Below are 22,082 nucleotides of genomic sequence, written 5' to 3' on the forward strand. Positions count from 1 at the left end.
AACTACGCTGTTTAACGTACGCTAGCGATCGGGGTTCGAGAAAGGGCGGATCGGATTAGAGGCGGAGCAATGAGGAGAGGGTGTGTTTGTTTGGGTTGATTTAAAATATCAAAAACGACTTTGAGAAATAACATACTGCACTTTTAAAGAGGACACTCAGCAGATTATTGTAGAAAAAGCAGCTTAAATCAAATGGAAGTGTAAAAAAAGTTAGAAGTTTAACCTGTAAATTGTCAGTGTGCCGGAAGCGGATCATTTGGCGCACTTTCTATTGCCTTTTTTCAGACATATCCCCTATTTTAGTCATCATTATAAATATTCTAATGAAAAAAAACTTAACACACTCAAAAATTCATACTGTGAAAACAGTTTTGAAATTAGACATGGCGTTACCATCGGTACTTTTAAACCTTTTGGCGGGATCAAATTTTGTCAACTTCAAATTTAAACGCAACTTGGTTAGACACAATGTCTTTGATTTTATAGCAGTTTTAGAGGCCAAATTACTTATATTTAATATATAACTTAAAGGGGTCATATGATGCGATTTCTTGTTTTCCTTTTTCTTTAGTGTGTTATGTAGCCGTTTGTGCATGTATCAGATCTGCAGAGTTACAAAGCTCAAACCTAAAGAGATATTCTTTGTAAAAGTTAAGGCTCAGCCACGCCTTCCTAAAACCCTTCATTCGAACACTCCTCCACAAATCTACTTCAGTGTGTGGAGAATGCGCGGTTTCATAATACCGCTCAAATGTATAGCAAAGAAAGAAGGCGTAACTTATTCTCGCGGTGTAATTGTTCCCGCCGGCGCCACCGTGTCGTGGAGACGCTGTTTGTCGTTGCGAAACCCAAACTACTTTGTTTGGCCTTCCAAGAGGACACAATTAGAAGAGAGTGGGGGCAATTTCATCTTTGCAAGTACAGTCTGGCGCTTTGACTCAGACACAGCCTGTAAGCAAGTTTTCATATTTTAAGAATTTTCTAATGACTATTCAAACGTGAGTTTTGAGCAGTATAGAGTAGCGCTTGCTAGTTGTTTCTACGATCACAAATGCAGACATAGTTTTATGTTCACATAGTGTTCTCCCCCCATTCGCAGAGCGACGCGTAGCAAGTCATTATAATCAGTAATTATGTCCCCAATTAAAGAAAACCTTACCAATCTGACACGTTCTGGTCCAGTCGCGCTGGCAAAGTTGATCGATCAGGTTGATCATCTGCATTTTCCGGTTTAGATTCGGGCTTGAATTGATAAGGTAGTAATGACATTGTCACCTGTCATTGTTGCTTTGGGAGCTGATGTTTTAAATATGGTAAGGATCGTGACATTTTCATCACACGCGTTAAGGTATTCGGGCCAATCACAATGCACTGGATCGCTGGCCAATCAGAGCACAGCGTGCTTTTCAGAACGAAATCGACGTGTTTTAGAAAGGCGGGGAATAGAGGAGCAACAATAATGTACGGTATGTGTAAAATAATTATTTTTTTAACCTAAAACACATTGCATTAAACCAAATACACAAAATAATGTTCTTTTTAGAACCATCATATGACCCCTTTAAAGAGAACCTCACTGAGGAAGTGAAGGAAACATTTGAGCGGACGATCAGTGATGTTCAGGATGAGATCAGCGAGCGTCACCTGATGGGAGCCGGAGGAGCCGTGACCGTGAGCACCTGGAGGGGCTTCGGCTGCGCTGGCACTGCTGTTAGAGCGGTGTAGGGCATGCTGGGATTGAGCAGACTCTCCTCTGCACAGCTCACCAACACCTCCAGACGCCTCGCGATGGTGAACGAGGAGAAGTGCAGGAGCAGCAGCTCAGCAGAGCGGCCCAGAGTCCTACAGCAAACACATGCAAAGAGCATTACAACACCTTACCATGCGTTTTAACCCTGTCAGATGAAGGTTTCTGGTCATTTTGAAATACATTTTTTATTATTTTTTCAATTTATTGTGTTAAAACATTAAAACTGGACTAAGGTCTAATGAAGTCAAGCATGCAAAGTAGAGTACGCATACACACAAATGCGCATGAAAAACAAACCAGTTCTAGCTCACCTGACATCCCAGCATCCTCATCATAACACTAAAATGCTTACATAGTTCAGTTTAGTGCAGCAGAAAGCAAAGTGGTGCAAGCGAGAAATTGGTTAGAGACTGGCAACAACACTTAATGAAATGAATATGACTAAAGCTAATGGTGGACAAAAAGCTCGCTGGCCTGAACTTCAGATGTGTTCTCCATCAGTACTTATATTGCACGTACAAGGCCAGAGCGCGCTGACTTAAAAGTGCTTTTGGCCAATCAGAAGCCGTTGAAAGAGAACCGGCTCTAGGCCATTCATAAAATGACGACTCTTTACTCAGCACCGCTAACAAATGTCTTCAAATCCGAGTGATACCGAAACTAAAGCACTTCTGCTCGTCCGGGCTGATGAAGACTTTTAGAGGTCACTTCCGATAAAAGACATCACAGAGTTAACGCTATTTTGGAGCTGATGTGTGAATGGTCTGTTACCGGTAAAAAGCCAGAACACTATTGCTTGTGTGAACAAACACATTTCTGAATTTACCGGTAAAGTAAGTCAATTTTACGGTAATTCACCGGGATTTCTGTGTGAAAGGGGATATTGAGTGAATGAATGCATTTAAAACCCCTCACTTGGCCTGACAGCTGATGGTCACGGACACCTTCTCTCCAGGTTCAATCTTGAGGGCTTGAGTCTCCACAGAATCTTCCCCGTCCTCTACCTCCCCGTCTGTCCTGCGTTCACCCGCGCGCCGGTGGAAGCTGCCGGAGGCACTCATGTCTTGAGTTTTGCCATTGCTGAGAGACACAGAACTGAGACCGAACTGCTGGCCCGACTCCCATCCTGCAAACTCACAGCACTTCAGCCGGTGACTCTCTGAGCCTGTGTTTCTGTTTTAGAGAGAGAAACAAATGCGTCAAGTTCAGGGTAGGGATGCAACGATACCACTTTTTCAAATACGATCCGATCCGATCCCAAAATTCTGAATATCGGCCAATACCAATCTGATATCAGTGTTTATTTTTTATTTTTTCCAAACTAAAGAAAGTATACAATTCACTTGGTCATTAAGATTTATTTATATTAAGTAAAGAAAGGAATACCAAATCTGACTGCACATTACTTGATGAAAAAGGGGAAAAAAATTTATGGCTGACAACTTTTTATTTATTAAGAAAACTGAATGATGCAGTAGCAAAATGAACAGTAATTTCAACACTTACTAGTTGTATCACAAACAATCTTAACAATATTGACTGCAATTATCAAATTAAATTATTTTCTGAAGACAATCCAAAAAGTAATATTCTAAATCCAGTGAATCTTAAATCAGAACGGTATAGCCAGCTGCAACACAGTGCTTATTATGACATATACCTTACACTCATGAAAAATATTAGAAAACAAACACTAATATAACAACCAAGTCTAGACAAGTATAGATTTCACCAGTAACATAAACCTGCTTCAGGATTCACTTGATCATCATTGGCAGGTTTTTTTTTAGGAATATTAGCATTTCTGCTCTCTCTGCTTTTAGTCGGTTCCTTCTTTCATCTAGAATGTTGGAGGCAGTGCTGACCAGTCTTTCACGCTCAACACTGGTACAGGGGGCAGAGAGAAAGGCTGATGCAGTAGCAGCAAGGGCAGGGAAACGAAGCTTGTTCACTGCCCAGTATTGGAATGGGTTTTCAGACCGAGGGATAATTTGCTCTGTCATATACGTTTGTATTTGAAGTAGAGCACTCGTGATTACTCCTCCAGGTTCTTCTTGCTTCTTGAGAACTTCATCGAACATCATCATGAAGGTGCTCTTGCTTGTGTGTCCGCTTGACCCGCTTGCTTCTGCATGAGAAACCTTCTCTGCTGGATCTGCTGTAGCAGCGAAGGCAGTAGTTGTCCTCCTCTTCAGTGCATCTTCCATCTTCTCAACCTCTTGTATCAGGGCATTTTTTGCATGCCTGGCAGCGTCTGCATTTGAAAAGCATCTGAGACAAAAAAACATGAAGAATAAATAGTCTATTTTATACAAATGTTACATGGTCATTATACAGGTATATCAAAGTTGCCAGTTGTCATCTTGTAATGAAAATAAGATCATTACATAATATAAGAAAATAAGATAAGACCTATCTATCATTATCATTTATCTTTATCCTTTTTTATTTTTATTTTTTTGTAATTTTTGTAATTGTTTCTTAACAAATTAAAAATGAATGTATATTTATTTTGTTTTGCGATCAAAGTGCAGCTGTCAATGAAATGATTTACAGATGCATTCTGATAAAACTCCATGCAGCAGTGTAATTACTTAACTTTTTTTCTGCAATCAATAAAAAGAAAACAAGGTAACACTTTACAATAAGGTTCATTTATTAAACATTATTTAATGTATTAACTAACATGAACAATACATTTGTTACAGTATTTATGAATCTTTGTTAATGTTAGTTAATATGAATAAAGCTGTTCATTGTTTGTTCATGTTAGTTCACAGTGCATTAACTCATGTTAACAAGATTTTAATAAAGTATTAGTAAATGTCGAAATTAACATTAACAAAGATGAATAAATGCTGTATAAGTGCAGTTCATTATTAGTTAACGTTAACTAATGTAGTTAACTAATGTTAACTAATGAACCTTATTGTAAAGTGTTACCGAAAACAAAATAATTATTACTTATTTTTCTGAATAAATAAAGCCTTATTTGATGTCTCAAAAGAAACCACAGACAATGTTCATGGTCAGACATAACGAATAGAAATTACAAACATGCAACTAAAATAAATAATTTATATAAAGGCCAAGTTTGATCATATATAATACAATTTTAAGTGGTCGTTATCTGTCATCCAGTCACTTAAAAAAAATCTTCAGGACGAAAAACCTATAATGTGATTGTTCTACTTCTAATGATACTAATTTGTGACTAATGCATAATGCTTCCGACGGCTTCACAATCACATTAAAACGAACATAAATCTGCAGAATATGGAAAGCATTTCTAGCCGTTATTTTAGCATAAAAAGTTAATGACAGAGTTAATGAATAATTTTTTTTAATTAATTAAACGAAACTGATATAAACTTGAAAATGTTTTTTAATAATAGCCTAATAATATTAATCTTATTTACAACAAAACAAGAACGTTGTCATCGTCAAAGTTGTATAATGGAAAATATATTTTATTGTGCAAGTGACATTTTATGTGTGCATAAACTTTTAGCTTACCTGTCTTTGTACCGTGGGTCAAGTAAAGTGGCAACGGAGTAAAGTGGTTCATCCTCGATGTAACCAAATCGTGTGTTGACTGCTTGTAGTAGTGTACTTTTCATTGTTTTGATCCCTGTGTCTGTGTCTCTCTCCTGAGACCGCAAACGTTTCAGAACTGAAACTGTTGGAATGACATCCGCAGTGGTTGAACTGGATGCGCTTATGGTTCGCGTCAGTTCTTCAAATGGTGACAGTACGATCATTGCTTTTTCCAGTAATGCCCAATGGTTTACAGTCAGCATTGCAGGCAGCTCATGGTCGGCAGCAAAGGCGCATAAGGTTCGCTTCTGTTCAAGGATGCTCTGAATCATATAATATGTACTGTTCCATCTGGTTTTGACGTCTTGCTGAAGACGTTTCAGAGGCATTTGAAATTCACGCTGAATGTCCCCCAACCGCGAGTATGCTAATGGTGAATGTTTGAAGTGCCCCACAATTTTTCTGGCACTTGCGATTGCGTCAATCAAGCTTCGCTGGGACAAGAGACACAGCCCAAACTAGGGACTCCCAAATCATCCATCGCTTTCTTCATATTGCTGGCATTGTCCCTCAAAATGACATGCACTTTGGATATAGGGATGTTCCACCCATCCAGCATTTCTTTGATTGAATCTGAAACCGCCCTGCTGGTGTGTGACCCTCTCATTTCCTTTACGTGTAGCACAGCGCTCTGCAAATCATAACTATCATTCAACCAATGTGCCGTTAAACTTAGAAGAGACATGGGGCACACGTCGGAGCTCCAAATATCTGTAGTGAAGCTGAAGGACTGCACATCTTTTAATTGGTCTGCAACGTGTGAGGAAACTCTGGAATACAGCTCAGGCAAAGCGGTCTCAGAAATGTATGTTCTAGATGGCAAACTATATCGTGAAACGGAAACCAGTGTTTTCAACAACAGAGATGGGCTGATCATCTAGAACAATGAATTCAAGTACCTTTTCTGTTAATATATAATATATTAATATATAGACTTATTATTTTTTTCTGTTATTTTTACAGCTTTAGGATTCTGAATTGGAAGTTTTTCTTGCCTCTGAAACGCATATGTCACGGTCAGCTGCTTTGCCTTTGGCTCGTCCTTTTTCCGTTTGATTTGCGCAAACTCATGTTCTTTTCTGTGATGCTTCTGAAGATGCTTGATTAAATTTGTCGTATTGTAATTCGAAACACTACTCCCACCTCTTGAAACGTTGGCTTTGCAAATATTACAATTTGCAGTGCTACTCGCTGATGTATCAAGGGTAAAATATTTACAAATCAGGGACATGTTTAACGCGCTCGAGGTACGAATGTAAAGGTTCCCGCTCAACTTCTGTCACACTCACACGTGATTGCGCAAGCAGCGCAACATACAGTATTTTAAATGTATTTATTTACTAAAAGGCAATGTTTAAAAATAAATAATTGAGTTCTTATAAGAATGATTATAGTTTTTACAGTAGGGCATCGTTTATTGCTATTTCATTCATCAACCACTGGTAACACAGTATCGAATTTGGATCGGTCACGCATCACCGATATCCGATCCATTCAAAAAGCTTGGATCGGTGTCGATACCGATCCAGAGTATCGGATCGATGCATCCCTAGTTCAGGGGTTACTCTTTTGGTGTAAATCTATGCGTACGGCCGTCTGCCAGAAGCTAGTTATTTTAGTTGATAAAATATGGATATTTTTCTTTTATGCCTTTATTAACCCCCGAAGAGACGTGTGGAGCACTTTTATCATGATTAGATGCGCTTTAATGGACTTCCAAAGACATCCAGCCATTCACTGCCATTATAAAGCTTGGAAGAGCCAGGACATTTTTTACTATAACTCAGATTGTTTTCGTCTGAAGGAAGAATGTCATGTACACCTAGGATGACTTCAGGGTGAGTAAACCATGGGCTAATTAAAGCAATAAGCTCCGCGAAGCCGTGTTTTACAGGGGATTTGGAACAGCTAAGGGGCGTTGTTAGGCACAATGCGGAGTAAAGAAAAACGGTTACTCCATAAATATTCATTTTAATATTTATTTTATTCATAAAATAAACACCAGCAACAAAAAATATAATGTTTTATTACATGGCTTGGCTGAATTCGAATGCGGTCTGTTATTTCTTGATAACACACCGCTGCTAAGTATAACACACCGTTGCCATGAAAAACAGCGTTGCCATGGACAGAGGATTCTAACCGTAGAGACGGAACGGACTATTTTCTTTAGCGGAAGCCATATAAATTGTTTTTAAATCAATAAATTCCTTTTAAAATCAATATTCTTCAAGCAACACATGCAGCAACAAAGCATCACAAACGGCAGTTGCGCAGTAACACTAATGTAATGCGGTCACAGGTGTGTGTTTGTGTAATACTAATGTTATGCGGTCACAGGTGTGTGTTTGTGTAATACTAATGTTATGCGGTCACAGGTGTGTGTTTGTTGAGTAATGTACAACGGCTTCGAATGCGGCTCAACCAATCAGAATCAAGAACTGGAACTATCCGTTTTATAATTTCATTTTTGGGTGAACTGTCCCTTTAAGTGACTCTTTAAGACAGTGACTTGCTGCCACATGCTGGCAGTTTTATGTATCATACTTTTAAGTATCATTTCATTAAAAAAGTCATTTCATTATGAAAAATTATTTCATATTGTAATATTTAACATGCATTTTAAACAATCTCATTGCATTATTTATTGCAATTGTAAGTATTGTGTAAATACATCTAAATGCTGCTTAATGCAGCTTCTGTGCCACTTCTCCAGTGCAAAAATGGATTTTGATATTCAGATTTTAATTGAATGTATTGATTAAATGTAACAAAAGGTAAAGGTAAAAATCCCCGGAAATCAATTTAAGGTGACAAATATCGCCTTTTAATGGAAAAGTTAATTTCTTACACTGGTGTGAACTAACCACTGCTCTGAAAATACAAATCGTCAGCAACCAGTCATTCATTGATACCAGGAGGAAACACACTGCAAAATATTGTCTGATTATTACTATCAACAAAAAAACCTGGATTGATAAAATGACAGAAACATCAATATACATCCTGTGTGTGTGTGTGTGTGTGTGTGTGTGTGTGTGTGTGTGTGTGTGTGTGTGTGTGTGTGTGTGTGTGTGTGTGTGTGTGTGTGTACTCACCGGATCCAGATCTGCAGCTCCTTGCTGTGTCCCAGTAGGAGAGGCCCAAAATGTGTTTCCTGGCTGACCTGAAGCCCACCCTTATTCTCCAGCAGACTGCGAATCTCAGCGTCGGGCATTTTCAGCTCCGCGGGGTTTGAACTATAAGACACCCACACCCACACCCACACACACACTTAATTGTCTTTTTTGTTTCCTTCTCTTATGAAACAAATATTGCACAGGGTAGAATGGCAAGAATTTTATATTTTAAATAGTGATGACCTACTTTTTTTTTTACCGAAACCAAAATGAATGTTTCTGTAATTACATTTAAGTGGGTAACTGATCTCCTTATTTCACGTACTCAGCTGATAAAATTAGTTCTTAGAACAAACTTTTCTATGACTGGTTTAATTTATGGTGTTTATGGTTTCTAATTAATTATGTCATTCTCCATGTCTGTTTGGAGAGGAGTGCTCAGTTTGAACGCTTTCCATTGGCCCCTTAAAGATTGGCCCCTAAAGGAGTGGTTTCTGGACTGTCATTGGAAAAACTGTTGACAGTTTAGATTTTTTCCAGTCACATTATTGTTCCAGTCACATTATACATAACACCGTCTGTTAAAGTGAGTTTTCTAAAATTACAGATATGATTCTCAGGCCGCTTCTCATTACATGCACTTTTGTTACCAGTCATACATGTTCCTCGTATTAAACTAAGCATAAAAACATGGTACTCTTTTGTTTATAATCGTTCAGGCAATTTATGAAATTAGATTTGATTCATGAAAATGTATTTAATACATTGCACACTTTTATTTTAACAGACAGTCATCTTATTTCTTTACCTAGAATAAACAAACTGCTTGATTAGTTTTTTTTACTCATTCCACCCTCTAGTATATCTTTCAACATCCATTCAACAACCTTCCGATGTACATTTCATGTTGTAACTAGTTAAGCAGAAGAGATGATCGATTCCACATGTGTAATGGTTGGGATGCTAAAAATTATTTTAATATACAACTGTTACCCAATCACAGCAGTGAAGGTTTACTTCCAAGTCTTGAATGTGGCGTGAACAAATTCTGTGAGGGCAAAACGCATGGAAAATGTGTCGTTTTCTCGGATAAATGGCAGTCGGGTGCAAACGTGACTAGGCAGGAGCGAGGCAAGACGTCACCTGTGCTGAACGGGCGTCATGCAGAGGGCTCTCCAGCAGTAGAGCGACTGGCTGCTCTCCAACACCACCACATTCACCACGTCACCGCGGGCAGGTCTGAAGCCCGACGGCACCATCAGAGACTCCAGGCTGAAGAACACGCTGTCTTCCACAACGCCACTGTTGCCTTGTGTTCTCGTCACACTGACCTGAGGGACAGACAAATGACAATCACTTGACTTATCACAACTACATTCCCATCCCAGCTCTGGTTTCTGCATTCGCCAAGTCACCTTCATTGTTATAGCACTTCATAAAATAAAGCAGGTCGTTTCAAAACAGCATCATTAATGGTTAATAAACAGGAAAATAAATGTAATTTTTTTTTTTTAATTAAATAGTCTCCAGGTGCTGAATTGAGTTCTCTTTTGTGTCTACTTGTGCTTGAATGGTTTAAACCCACATTAAAATTTACACAGATGAATCGATAAGCGGAATAGATATTTAAGTTTTATAACAAGTATCTAATTCCTGATCTTAACTCTTTCCCCACCAGCATTTTTTTTTTTAAGTTGCCAGGCAGCGCTTTGATCATTTCACAAAAATGTCATGGCCCCCAGAATACTTTGTTGTTTGAATATCTGAACGATGATCAAAACATAGATGGAGTAAATCGATGGACTATCAACACGCCCAAAGCTTCACAGTCCTAAAGCAAACTCTGGGTCGACATTTCATTCAGTAACATTAGGCAGTTTTGATGATCGCATTATTTTACATATGCATCCGCTTACATATCCCATCACTTGTTTCTGCTTCTTCACCTGTGTTTTGATCAGGAGATTCGGTCCTCTTTCAGAAGAGGTATAATAGCGCCCCCTACCGTATTACAGTGGAAACACAGAAAGTTGGAAGATTCCATCAATGGCAGGGAAAGATTCAAGTATCTGATTATCAATTCCCAACCCTACCCTACCCAGGACATCCCCAAGTGTGATCACTCCTGACTTTTAGAAAGCCCAGATTTTCGCACATGACTGAATGACTGACCCCGTCCATGCGGCGGTAACGCAGGGGAGAAACCGCTTGAGCCTGACTGCTACATTCTGCAGGACTGACCACATACTGCGCCAGCACCCAGTCACCCTTCATCGGCTCGAACCCTGAAACACACACACACACGATTTAAAAATAGGTTTCACATTTTATTTTGCATTTCATTTTTTTATTTTATTATTAATTTCATTATTTTGTTTCATATATGAAAGTTTTTATGTATTTTACAAATGAAATTATTTTTGTTTCCTTCAGTTGTTCCTCTTTTACACAGCCATGATCAGTACAAGCTTTTCTTTGTGTAGCATTGCCTCCTCTGCTCAAATCCTTCTCTCGGTGTAATGGATTTGTGATCTCAGCAACAACTAAACGTTTTTAGACCATTTGATACATTAGAGAGAGACCAGTTGCAACAAACCCTATAAAGGGGTCAAATTCAAACGCTTGAGAGTGAATAGCAACTTTCACTCCGTTCATCATAGAAAGAGGTCGCATCACTTCAGAAGACCTGATTTAAACACCTGGAGTCATATAGATCAGTGATTCTCAACCGGTGGGCCGCGGTCATCTGGTGGGCCGTGTAGGCAGTGGTAGACTACCCCCAAATTATATATTTTTTTATTTACAAATCTTATTTTCTAATTATCTACCGTATTTTCCGGACTATAATCGTATAGTATAGTAGTAAGGTGCGACTTACATATCAAAATTAATTCATACTGACTTGAGATGAACCACAAACATTACCGTCTGCAGCCGCGAGAGTGCGCTCTAGTTGGCGGAGTTGTCCAGAAGCGACACTGAGGAAGAATTCAGTGATGTGGAATGAGATGGCGGGAGCTTGGTGAACTTGCTTACCGGTCACTTGCTTGTTGGACTCGCTGGCTTAGTTAGTTTAGCCTATTCAGCCTCTCAGGTATATGTTCTTTATGCTGTTGTGTAGCTGAATAACTGTTAATGTGTTACGTTATCATACCGGACACCTATTCAGCCTGTTGTTCTGTGTGCTATTGTAGAGCTGAATAACTTGCCTTTCCAGAATAAATGTCTGTTCTTGGTCTTGGATTTTGTGAAATATATTTCTAAATAAATGCGACTTATAGTCCAGTGCGACTTATATATGTTTTTTTCCTCTTCATGACGCATTTGACTGATGCGACATACTACGGAGCGACTTATAGTCCGGAAAATATGGTAATTGTTCTTATGAATTTTTATGATCAAAACACTCAAGTCAAGTCGCATTATCTAAAAGCTAATTTATGTTTAAATATCGCAACACCAATCACGTCAGATTGAACGTTTGTTTGATCAGATGCAGTAACATTACGTTACTGTAATATGGATCATTTTCTGAAAAGAAAAGCAGATGTGGGAGACAGACATGTGCAAGGAAAAGCTTCGAAGTGTGCGGTGAGAAAATACGACGCTGAATACATTAAATTTGGTTTTATAAGGGCAGGTACTGAGACTAAATGGGGGTCGCACACGGATGAGAAGAGCATCGTCGCATCTACAACTCAAGGTATCGCACACTGGACGCGCACTTTCTCAGTTTATGGCCAGCAATATTGTTATGTTTAAGGACATTACGAAATTAAGATAATGTCTGTACTATGTTATGATTGCAATTAAATACAATCGTTGCTGAGACTCAAGACGTACATTAACTGAATTAGTTGAGAATCTCACCTGAAAATCCGATCATTTTCATCCATGCAGCGGATTTCTGTAAATTAATAAAACTAAATGTATCTTAAGCACAGGGTGAAGTCAGTATATAGGCCTACATTAATGACACTGAGACAAATACAATGTAGTAAATTTAATATAAAACTATGTAAATGGCGCTCTGTGGCACGACAGGATTTTGAACCGCGTCCTGAACCGTAGCCGGCACTGCGGACAGACGCCGCAGATTTTAAAGACGTGCCGCAGCGCTTCTCGTCCGGTGTGCGCCGGTGTGTTGAATGTGGAGAAATGCTGTCAAATGAGGCGCTAAAACCATCAAAGCTGCAGAGAGATTTGAACAAAACCCAGGCTGTGTTAGAAGTCAAAATAATATTGTTTTAAACAGTCAATCCTATCGCTAACTGTATTTGATAAATTACACTTACAGTAGACTATGTAAATTGGGGTAAATGAACATTTCTGCCCGATCTCATGAAAGTGCGTATCTATACCACGAATGTTATTTCTTGTGCCATTTATACACCGAAAATTGTTTTCGCGTGCATATACTACGCAGTTTATGGCGTGTAATACGCACTCCACACCCCTAATCCTAACCCAAGGGTTTTCAGTGTGTAGCATATGCACGTAAAAAAAAACATTTTTGGTGTAAAAATGGCGCGAGAAATAACATTTGTGGTATAGATACGCACTTTCATGAGATCGTGTTGCAGCGAATAGAGCGGATCCCCTCGTGTGTCTGACCTGTTGTTACAGTTCTGTTAGCATGCTTGATTTCAGAAAGTGGTTCTGTATATTTCAACATTCCTTCTGATGTTCATTCAAATTTATTGCTTTAACTAGTAGTAAAGAGGAACAGACAATCGGTCGAATTTTAGAGGTCAATTTAGATGATGAGACTTTGTTTCATAGCAAAAAAAATGCACAAAGCATATTGTGGTTATTGGATGGGAGGCGTTAAAAATAACGTTTGGGGAAGTTCTGTTCACGCATCAACTGAAAACAGCATGGACTAAAAGATTGAATTTTGGGATTCAAGAATCAATATCGTTCATTAAAAAGATGATTGTATCAAAACAAGAAATTGTAAAAGCCTAATTCAGCCATATCCCAAAGTTGTTGTTTTGGGCTCTTTCTGTAAAAAGTTATTATTGAAATTTACAAATTTTCTGTATTTCTGCATTATTACTAGCCTAAAAGGTTTGTTGCAACTGGCTGCAAGCCCCTGGATTTTAATAACAGCATCTATTCTCCTTTCTCTTTATTACTGTGCCTCACCATGACTGTGAAGACCAAGTATCAGGTCATCCAACAGGGGTCACTGACATTGTGTTCACCGATGTCATGTCACAAACTTGCAATGTGAGTTCAGAATAAGTTCAGTTTTATAGCTCAGACTAGTGTAATTTTTTTTAGTTTTCACTTGAAAACCTTTTTTTATGACTAATGATGAGAAAACGACACCAACATCATTAAATGATAACTGTGATTATATCAACATGCAATTTCATTGACAAAAAAAGTGACTAAAATGCAGTTAAAAAAAATACTAACTTCACCAAAACACCTCTTTGATTGTGTCACACAAAAAAAAAAAAGAGAACAAAATATTACAAACTGTTTTTAAACCAGCCTCTACGAGCTTTCATGTTTGCGGTTGCCAGATGTCAAGATTATAAAATCGCCCAATGAGAGCTTTTCTTGGATAAATTTCTGCCTGGTGTTTTTTTCACTTTATATTTGCAATCTGGCAACTATACACACACACTCTCTCTACACTGTGGAAGCAGCGCCGAACTGAAAACAGACAAACAAGTAAACTGGAGTTCAGCAATCTCCATTTGAGATATTCTGCTTAAAGTCCGCGTGAACCGGAAGTTGCAAACGACTTTTCTCCAGTGTTGTGACGCATTTCCGAGTGAAAGGGAATATTGAACAGAGGGCAGGGTTTTACTTTAGCGCTCCTCCTCTCCATCTCTCGCCCATAGCAGAGTAACGGTTTGAGGGGAGTGGTTAAGCGTTTAACCAACCCAAGCCGTCAAACCTACGTCATCAGAAAAAGACTCATTTCAGAACCGGAAGTAACTTTTCAGACTTTGATTAAAGATAACTTCGGCAAACAATTTTTTTTCGTGTATTAACTTGCACGGATTAATTGTTTACCACAAGAATAGTAATATCCGCTAACAAAGTAAATAGGGTCAATTTTGATTTCATGCCGACTTTAAAGAGGCTATATGCGTTTTTCTGAAATTTAAACTCGCGACTGACACCTGTGGCCAAAAAACAGAACTGCTCTTCCTTTCTGCTCGCTCGTACGTGCACACTTCACAAGTCATCTGCTGCAAGGAGGTCAGGTCAACATTATGTTTACAGAGGTAAGAACAGTCAAATACATATATTGTTTGAGATAAGTGTTCTGAGTGATCTGAAACGTTTAACATGAACGCGACCCGACAGAAAATAGGAAAAATAGGATACAGGCTTATAGGCGCACCCACTGTGAGCGGACAAGGTGTCAGTATGCTCATCAGGAGATGTTTGAGTCATAAATGGTAAAATAAAAAGGCTTTTGTTTCATTTATTTTGGGGGAAAAGTTCCATATAGCCCCTTTAAATTAAAGTGTAAATCGGTCAGTCTGTGTTCCTTCACGAGCCGCTTGCGCTGGTTTCTGTGATTAAATCTGCGATCCATCCTTCTCAGTGACGTACTGTTATAAATCCAGACATGGATCTTGACTATATGAATAAATGCACTTGCACAGCTCTGGGTGAAAAAAAACATCATTTTTTGCGGTTGTTTTAATAGAAAAACATGAATGTAATTTGGAATTATTGAAATTACTATGAGGAATTTCACTGTTTTAATTTGTGAGAGAATGTGTTAATTTATAACAAATAGCCTATTCAAAAACAAAGAAATTCAGGAAAAGGAAAAGGTCAAATAAGCCACGAGTTGGAGTTGACATTCTCTAGATTTGTGCTTATACTGTATATGAAAGTGGAATAATTCTGATGAAATGCAAATATTAATTTCTTAAAACAACAACAATCGACTTGTAATTTTGAGCAAAATAATTTATATTTATAATAATGTGTGTCACAGCATCCTATTGAGCATTAAAGTGAATAAACTGCTCTTCTGACCTTCGCAGAGAGCCGATCGTGGGAAAAACGTAGTCTGGTTTATAAGCCCTCCATCCCGATCACATGACGTCACTGTTCCAATCAGAGGCTTGGGTTTGGCAGAGTCCTGTTTGAGTGCCTCTGATCCACTCTCCCACATGTCCTTCTGTAGCTCCACCTCAAATAAACAAAACAAACCGGACACATTATTTACTTTTTAATAAATGTACCGGTATTCCAAAAACACTTCAATAGAAAAAAAAAGGTGCTCATAATATTACTGCTTTCGAGAAGAAATGAATTACATGACATCTAGACTGCACAGTCAGTTACTTTTCACTCACAACACGACTATAGAAATACCCAATAGATCAGTGATTCTCAACCCTGTTCCTGGAGACAGTATGTGTGTGTGGTCAAAGCCAGATCTGGCCGTTAAAAATAGACAGATTGCGTGTCTGTGGTCTCTTTATTTTTGTATTCAATTTAGACGTCTAACTAAAACCACAATTTGATTGTGTTAGTCGTAACATGTCAGGTGGTGATCAGCAAGAGACGCCTTTTTTAGTCTTCTTCACTACTTATTCCCCCAAAAATATTAATGTGACAAGGTGGAGAATAATGTGACAGGGTTGAAGAATGTAACCGGTTTGAAAGGAGACATTGCCTTCAATTTTATATTTTTATTTAGTCTCGCTCTCATTTTGTGCCCTTGTTTCTGGGTCAACATATTTCTACAACACTGTCTTTCTGCTGCTGATGTTGCTGCCATTTCGATGTGGACACATCAAATTACATCAAATATTCTAATCATACATAAATTATGAGTTGTCATGATTTATAGTATACCTTCACTGAAAATAATGACTTATTTTTTTGTATTAAAATTATTCATAAATTAAGTGAAAAACTCACAAGTTTGCAATCCCGAAAAAATGAGAAATATAAGTGAGAGTTTGAGGGCGTTTAGGTGTTTTGCACAAAATGGCCACTGCTCCTCGTATAGTGTTGGAGAGTAGACCATATATGGCAGCAATGATATGGGCTATATATGAATTAAAAAACAATTTTTTAAATAATTAATTTTCCATCTTTCTTTGTGTTGTTAAGCTTGACAGTACACTCCCTTACTATAATACACATCAACAATATGAATATGTATGACGCTACTTACCATCTCCGGCACCATTGTTACATGATGTCATGATGTCACTACATTGTATTTTGTCTCAGAGACCCACATGATGTCATTTCTAGTAAATTATGTCACATATGGGAGGAGTCTAAATGATTATAGGCGGAGAATAGTTGGAGTGACAGGGTTGAGTTCAGACAGGGACATCACTTTATAGTAACATAATATGTTTCAAAAGAATGTATCAAATAGCCTGCTTACAATATTGGCAAAATTATAGACACTGTGCACATTTTGTTAATTATTTTCAAAGTACAAGAAGTGCCTCAGGGACATGACAAAATGCATAGTGTACAATAGAAATAAGACATTATTTTAGGGGTGGGGTATCGACTCACATATGAATCGCAATTCTATCTTCTGGCGATTCACACATTTCAAAAATCGATTATCTAAAGTGTTACATTTCATAAACTTTGCTGTACTACTTTGCTGTACTATGTGGGTAAAAAATCCAAGCTCTCTTTCACAGGTTATTGCACTTCAAAGGACATACCAAAGTATTAATTTTTCTGGTTGGTTTGTTCAAATACAACAACATTACAGATGAACAAAACAACCAGAAAGCAGGACCATGTTAAAAAGAGTTTGAAAAACTTGGTTGACACTAAATGTTATTGTTTTACTGATAAGCTCTCCTTAATACCTTGACATGTTTGTAATTTCAATTGAATTGACAAACATGTCAAGGTAATTTAAGCAAAAAGTTATATCTGTAAAACTTTGTTTATTTTTTAGTTTATTCTCTTTATTAAACACAAGTATTAAGCCAATTAAGAGCAAGAACATAGGAAGAGCTGTAGGCCAGAATGCTGTATGTGTGTAAGTTGCTCAGCTCATTCATCTCACCCTGAGCGCCCTCCACTGTCCATGAGCTCCTTCCCGGACGGCCAGGGCCTGAACCGAGTCTCCCACACACAGCACGACTCCTCCTAACACAACTTCTGATGTGAAATACACCGCATGATCTATGAGACCATAATCCGTGCACAGATGCGTGACGACCCCCGTCCGCACCTGCCGGATCTGCGCCACACCTGAACACACACACACAGTTAACAGCTCAGTCTCACCTGTACGCGCGGGGCCTGCTGTAAAACAACACTCTACACATGTTATCCACTAACCCTCCGAGTGAAGGTCCTGCTCCTCCTCATCCTCATGAGCTCTGCGCCACAGTGGGGAAAGCAGCTTCGACATGAAACACTGCACGACGCTCACCATGACTACTGTCTGTTACCAAACAGAGCTGATGTTCACCAATATCACTTCACAAACAGCGTAAATATTGTTGTTTAGAGTTCCCAGTACCAGATGAAGGACACATGTGTCCTCACAGAGAGATAACGCTCGCACGTGTGACGCGAGACGCTTGATAAAGTACGTGATCAACACGTGACGATGAATATTAAAAGTTTGCTGCACACTCCTGGCACATTTTCCAGAAAAAGGGTAGTGTTCGAATAGAAAACCATGATAAAATTATGTAATTTGTATATACATATATAACTAAAATTACACTGGCAACAGAATACATTTGCAGAATACACATTCTTTCTGCTTAAAATAAGCCTAAAATGCAAAATAACAAGCCCAATTAATATGGATAGCAAGAGTCATTTTCGAGCACAAACTAAATAAAACATTTGAAAAAACAAAGTTGTAATTTCTGCATACAGTTTTGTGAAAATTAAAATATTAAATATAATTATAAAACGTTAAAATATTTGTTAAATAGTTTTGTCACATATTTTTGTAATGGATTTTTGTAAAGTCATAATTTTGCTAGAATATTGTTTTTGAACTGCTTGCTATTTACAATGGTTACTATTAACTATGAACTGTTTTCAATGTGAATGTTTTTTTTTGTTTTTTGCTTTGCATGTGCGGTCATATTAAAACCAGACCCAAAATCCTAATAATCAAACTAAATCATAATAATATTATTTTTGTTTCATTTATTCATTCTTATATAGCATAGTTTAATGCAACACGAGTTCTCAAAATTGCTTCACAATAATACAAAAAAACAAAACAATAAATACATAGAGATAAATATAGCCTACATAGAACCACATAAAACAGACACAGTTGCAATCGAAACCCCTTCATTGTTAAGAGCGCTATATAAATGAAGATGACTTGACTTGACTTCGTGAGAGTGCTCACATAGCGCTTAATAGATGTCATTTTAACCTAAATTTGAAAGTACCTAGTGGGTTGGCTGATCTAATAGAGAGCGGGAGATCATTCCAAAGTTTTGGAGCCACTCGTGAGAAAGCTCTGTCACCATTATGATTGTATTTTGTCTTAATAAAAGATGATGATTCCCCGATCTCAAGGACCTGGGGGCAGTATAGGCCTATTGACAACAACATGTTGGACATTGTTGTGGCAACAAACAAAAAAACACTCATTAAACATCATCACTGCGTAAGAGACACTCAGAGTCAAAGTTATAAAAGAGAAGTATTTATTCTTGCAAGAAGGTTCAGTCGCCACACAGTTGTTACGCTGCAGGGTGAGTGAGACATTAGACAGGAAGCAATGGGCAGCCTTTATACCATATTCAAAGTCTTTCTCCAGCAGGTTTCTTTCTGCCATGCCCTCTATAGATAAGAGACACATTGTTATATAAGTTTCTGTTTATCACTTAGTTGTCACTTTAGACCACCAAAAGTCAGTCTGGGGTCAAAGGTCCTGTCCCATATGCTCCTAAAGTGTCACACTCAGCCACTTCCCCAGGTACCCAAACATGAATACAATAGAAACATGTGACACAGACTACCTTGTAATATCTATTACTGATCAATGAGAATCCAAAATTACTGTACTGTATATGCCTGATTGTGAAGAGCCTTGAAAACAAATATGAGAATATTTTACAGAATTCTGAACCGTAAGGCAGTCATTCCAATAAATATGATTGTTAATAATAATACAGGGAACCCACAACAATAAAAAATAAAAATAAACATTAAAAAAATTGTCCTCATTTTTAATGAATAGATAATAACAAATGAGATTTCAGAATACCACAGAATTTCCACTCAAATACATTTCAGAAATCTGGTCACCTTACTGTGTGTGAAGTCAGACAGGAAATAATTTTTATTTTTATTTTTATTTAACCTTTTATTTATCCAGGTAAACTGTTTGAGAACATCTTCTCATTTACAAACATGACCTGGGATAAAATCCCAAGAATGGGATTTTAAGCAAGGCAAGGCAAGTTTATTTATACAGCACATTTCATACACTATGGTAATTCAAAGTGCTTTACACAGAAAGGAATAAAAGAAAGGAAAATTAAAACAGTTATAAAAGGCATTAAAAGAGTAAAAAGATGATAGATCAACTTCTCATCTGTCAAAACTCTGGTGTGTCATATTTTTCTCAGCTGCTTGTTTTACTGTGAGATTTGCCCATGTTGATTGTACTGTGTCTGTGGTGTTCTTTTGGCGCACCTTAGTAAACTATTGGACGTCTCCAATAGACCCGATTTTTCACTAAAATCGGACATGAAGAGCTCTTGGAAAGGAATCGATCCAATCCGCACCCCATTTGTTCGGAGGCTCTAGGACTGACTCCAGTCCGCACCGCACAGAACAGATTTGGTCCCCGACCTCGAGTTTCACATTAAACTCACTACTCTACCACAGACTCAGGTCATCAACATGGTTTCATCTCTCAATTTCACACTTTACATTTCAGAGTCATTTAAGTTTCTCTCTAACCAAATTCTCAGTGCCATGTGAGTTCAGTTTAGAATAATCACTTTGTGGGACAATCAAAATATGTTTTTGCCTGGTTGGCAGTCGGCCATCCTTACAAAGAGAAAAAGATAGACAATTAATGAAGTAACTGTGGCGAAAGTGTTAGGGAGATTCCAGGAAGAAAAAAGGGAGGAGAGCACCTGCAGATCAGACTATTGGTTAAAACTGTATAAAAGTGTGAGTTGCGAGTGAGATAGTCAGATGTCCTGCAGGCATCTCGGCTTTGTTCAATAAAGTCTAGTTTTGACTTCTGGAACTCTGCCTCTTGAGCTTCATTTGCAAGAAAGAGATGACTTTACTCCACAACAGTAACCGCACTCCGGAAGAGGTCGCAGCCAAACATCACTGCCCACAATTTTTACTAGGGCAGTGTAAAAGACTCCGCCTCCCTAACTAAACATTGTAGGGGCTCAACAAAATAAAAAACAAACTAACATTTTGTGTTAAAACATGTGCGTGGAATGTCTGAGCATTGCCCATGGTTGTCATATGTAGAATACATTGGTGATTAAACTTATTCTGTATATGTAAGATGCTTAAGAATATCTATTTTGATGCACTGGTTCTCCCACATTGCCAGAGGAACTCCAGACGTTTCCGGTAGCCTGGAGCGCTATCTGGGGTGCTCCTGCGTGGCCAGAGGTACCTCATCTACTTCAGGGTAGCCTGAGGTGCTGTCCGGTGGTGCTCCAGCGTTGCCAGAGGTACCTCATCTACTTCAGGGTAGTCTGAGGTGCTGTCCGGTGGTGTCCTGCGTTGCCAGAGGTACCTCATCTACTTCAGGGTAGTCTGAGGTGCTGTCCGGTGGTGTCCTGCGTTGGAGCAGGCAGCGGGTTTTTAAACCACCAGTTGAGTCTGCTCTTTCTGCTAAACACTGAGGTGCTCGTTGATCCTTCTCAGTCTCTGGCTGTCAGATTACACTCAAAATCAACCTAGCTACTAATCAAAATAGACTCAGGCAATAAATTAACATTTGTCATGCAAATTAAATAAAAAAATAAAGTCCCCTTAAATCTGGTTGCATTACCTCGTAACACGGGCAATGACCTGCTTCTGACCCTCATCGTCCCCTTACTTTCAGGGGGGATCTTGATTTTAATAAATAGATTATAATAAATGACTTCAGGAAGGGGTATACGCCAAAATAACAAACATAACACCCTCTAACTTCCTGCCTACTCTACCCCAATTCTAATCATGCTAAATCATTTTAGAAGCAAAGAAAAATACAATGAGTATACTGACTCCCTCACTGTCCAAAGAATACAATAAATTTGAAAATAAAGAGTAAAGAAAAGGCACCCCTTCCCTACCACATTCTGCTTAAGGGGTTTTATTCAATCGCGTCCAGTTCATCCAATCCAGGACCCATTGGATGCATATTGGTGCATGAACTCCAGATCTCCTCACAGACACATTAATCTGCTGCATTGGCCAACATTGATCTGAGGAAAGGCACAACACAACAGCACACAAATAACAACTATGGGGCTATTTAACATAATGTAATATGACCAATTTAATGTTTGTCTGAGTTGCCATGGCATGTTGCTTATGGGTCCCCCACTGTTCTCTCCCAAGGCTCTCAATGTGCCTTCAGTGTGTTAATGAACTTCTGTTGATTGCAATACATGTAATTCATCCATTCT

General features: G+C 38.3%; 1 protein-coding gene across 2 annotated transcripts in view; it reads right to left on the minus strand.

Annotated features, from left to right (window-relative positions):
* Positions 1-18,047, minus strand: part of mov10l1 (Mov10 like RNA helicase 1) — a 45,602-nt gene extending 27,555 nt beyond the window's left edge. For both annotated transcript variants that reach the window (XM_079613752.1, XM_079613753.1), the window contains exons 1-8: positions 17,785-18,047; positions 17,507-17,694; positions 15,484-15,640; positions 10,639-10,751; positions 9,610-9,797; positions 8,446-8,586; positions 2,666-2,923; positions 1,645-1,842 (exon numbers count right to left, since the gene is read on the minus strand). In XM_079613752.1, coding sequence (XP_079469878.1) covers positions 1,645-1,842; positions 2,666-2,923; positions 8,446-8,586; positions 9,610-9,797; positions 10,639-10,751; positions 15,484-15,640; positions 17,507-17,694; positions 17,785-17,881 — 1,340 coding nt within the window. In that variant the 5' untranslated portion in view covers positions 17,882-18,047. The remainder of the gene's footprint in view (positions 1-1,644; positions 1,843-2,665; positions 2,924-8,445; positions 8,587-9,609; positions 9,798-10,638; positions 10,752-15,483; positions 15,641-17,506; positions 17,695-17,784) is intronic.
* Positions 18,048-22,082: the final 4,035 nt, after the last annotated feature.

This window comes from Phoxinus phoxinus (assembly GCF_949152265.1).
Source record: "Phoxinus phoxinus genome assembly, chromosome: 5".
In the NCBI taxonomy this organism is placed as follows: domain Eukaryota; kingdom Metazoa; phylum Chordata; class Actinopteri; order Cypriniformes; family Leuciscidae; genus Phoxinus; species Phoxinus phoxinus.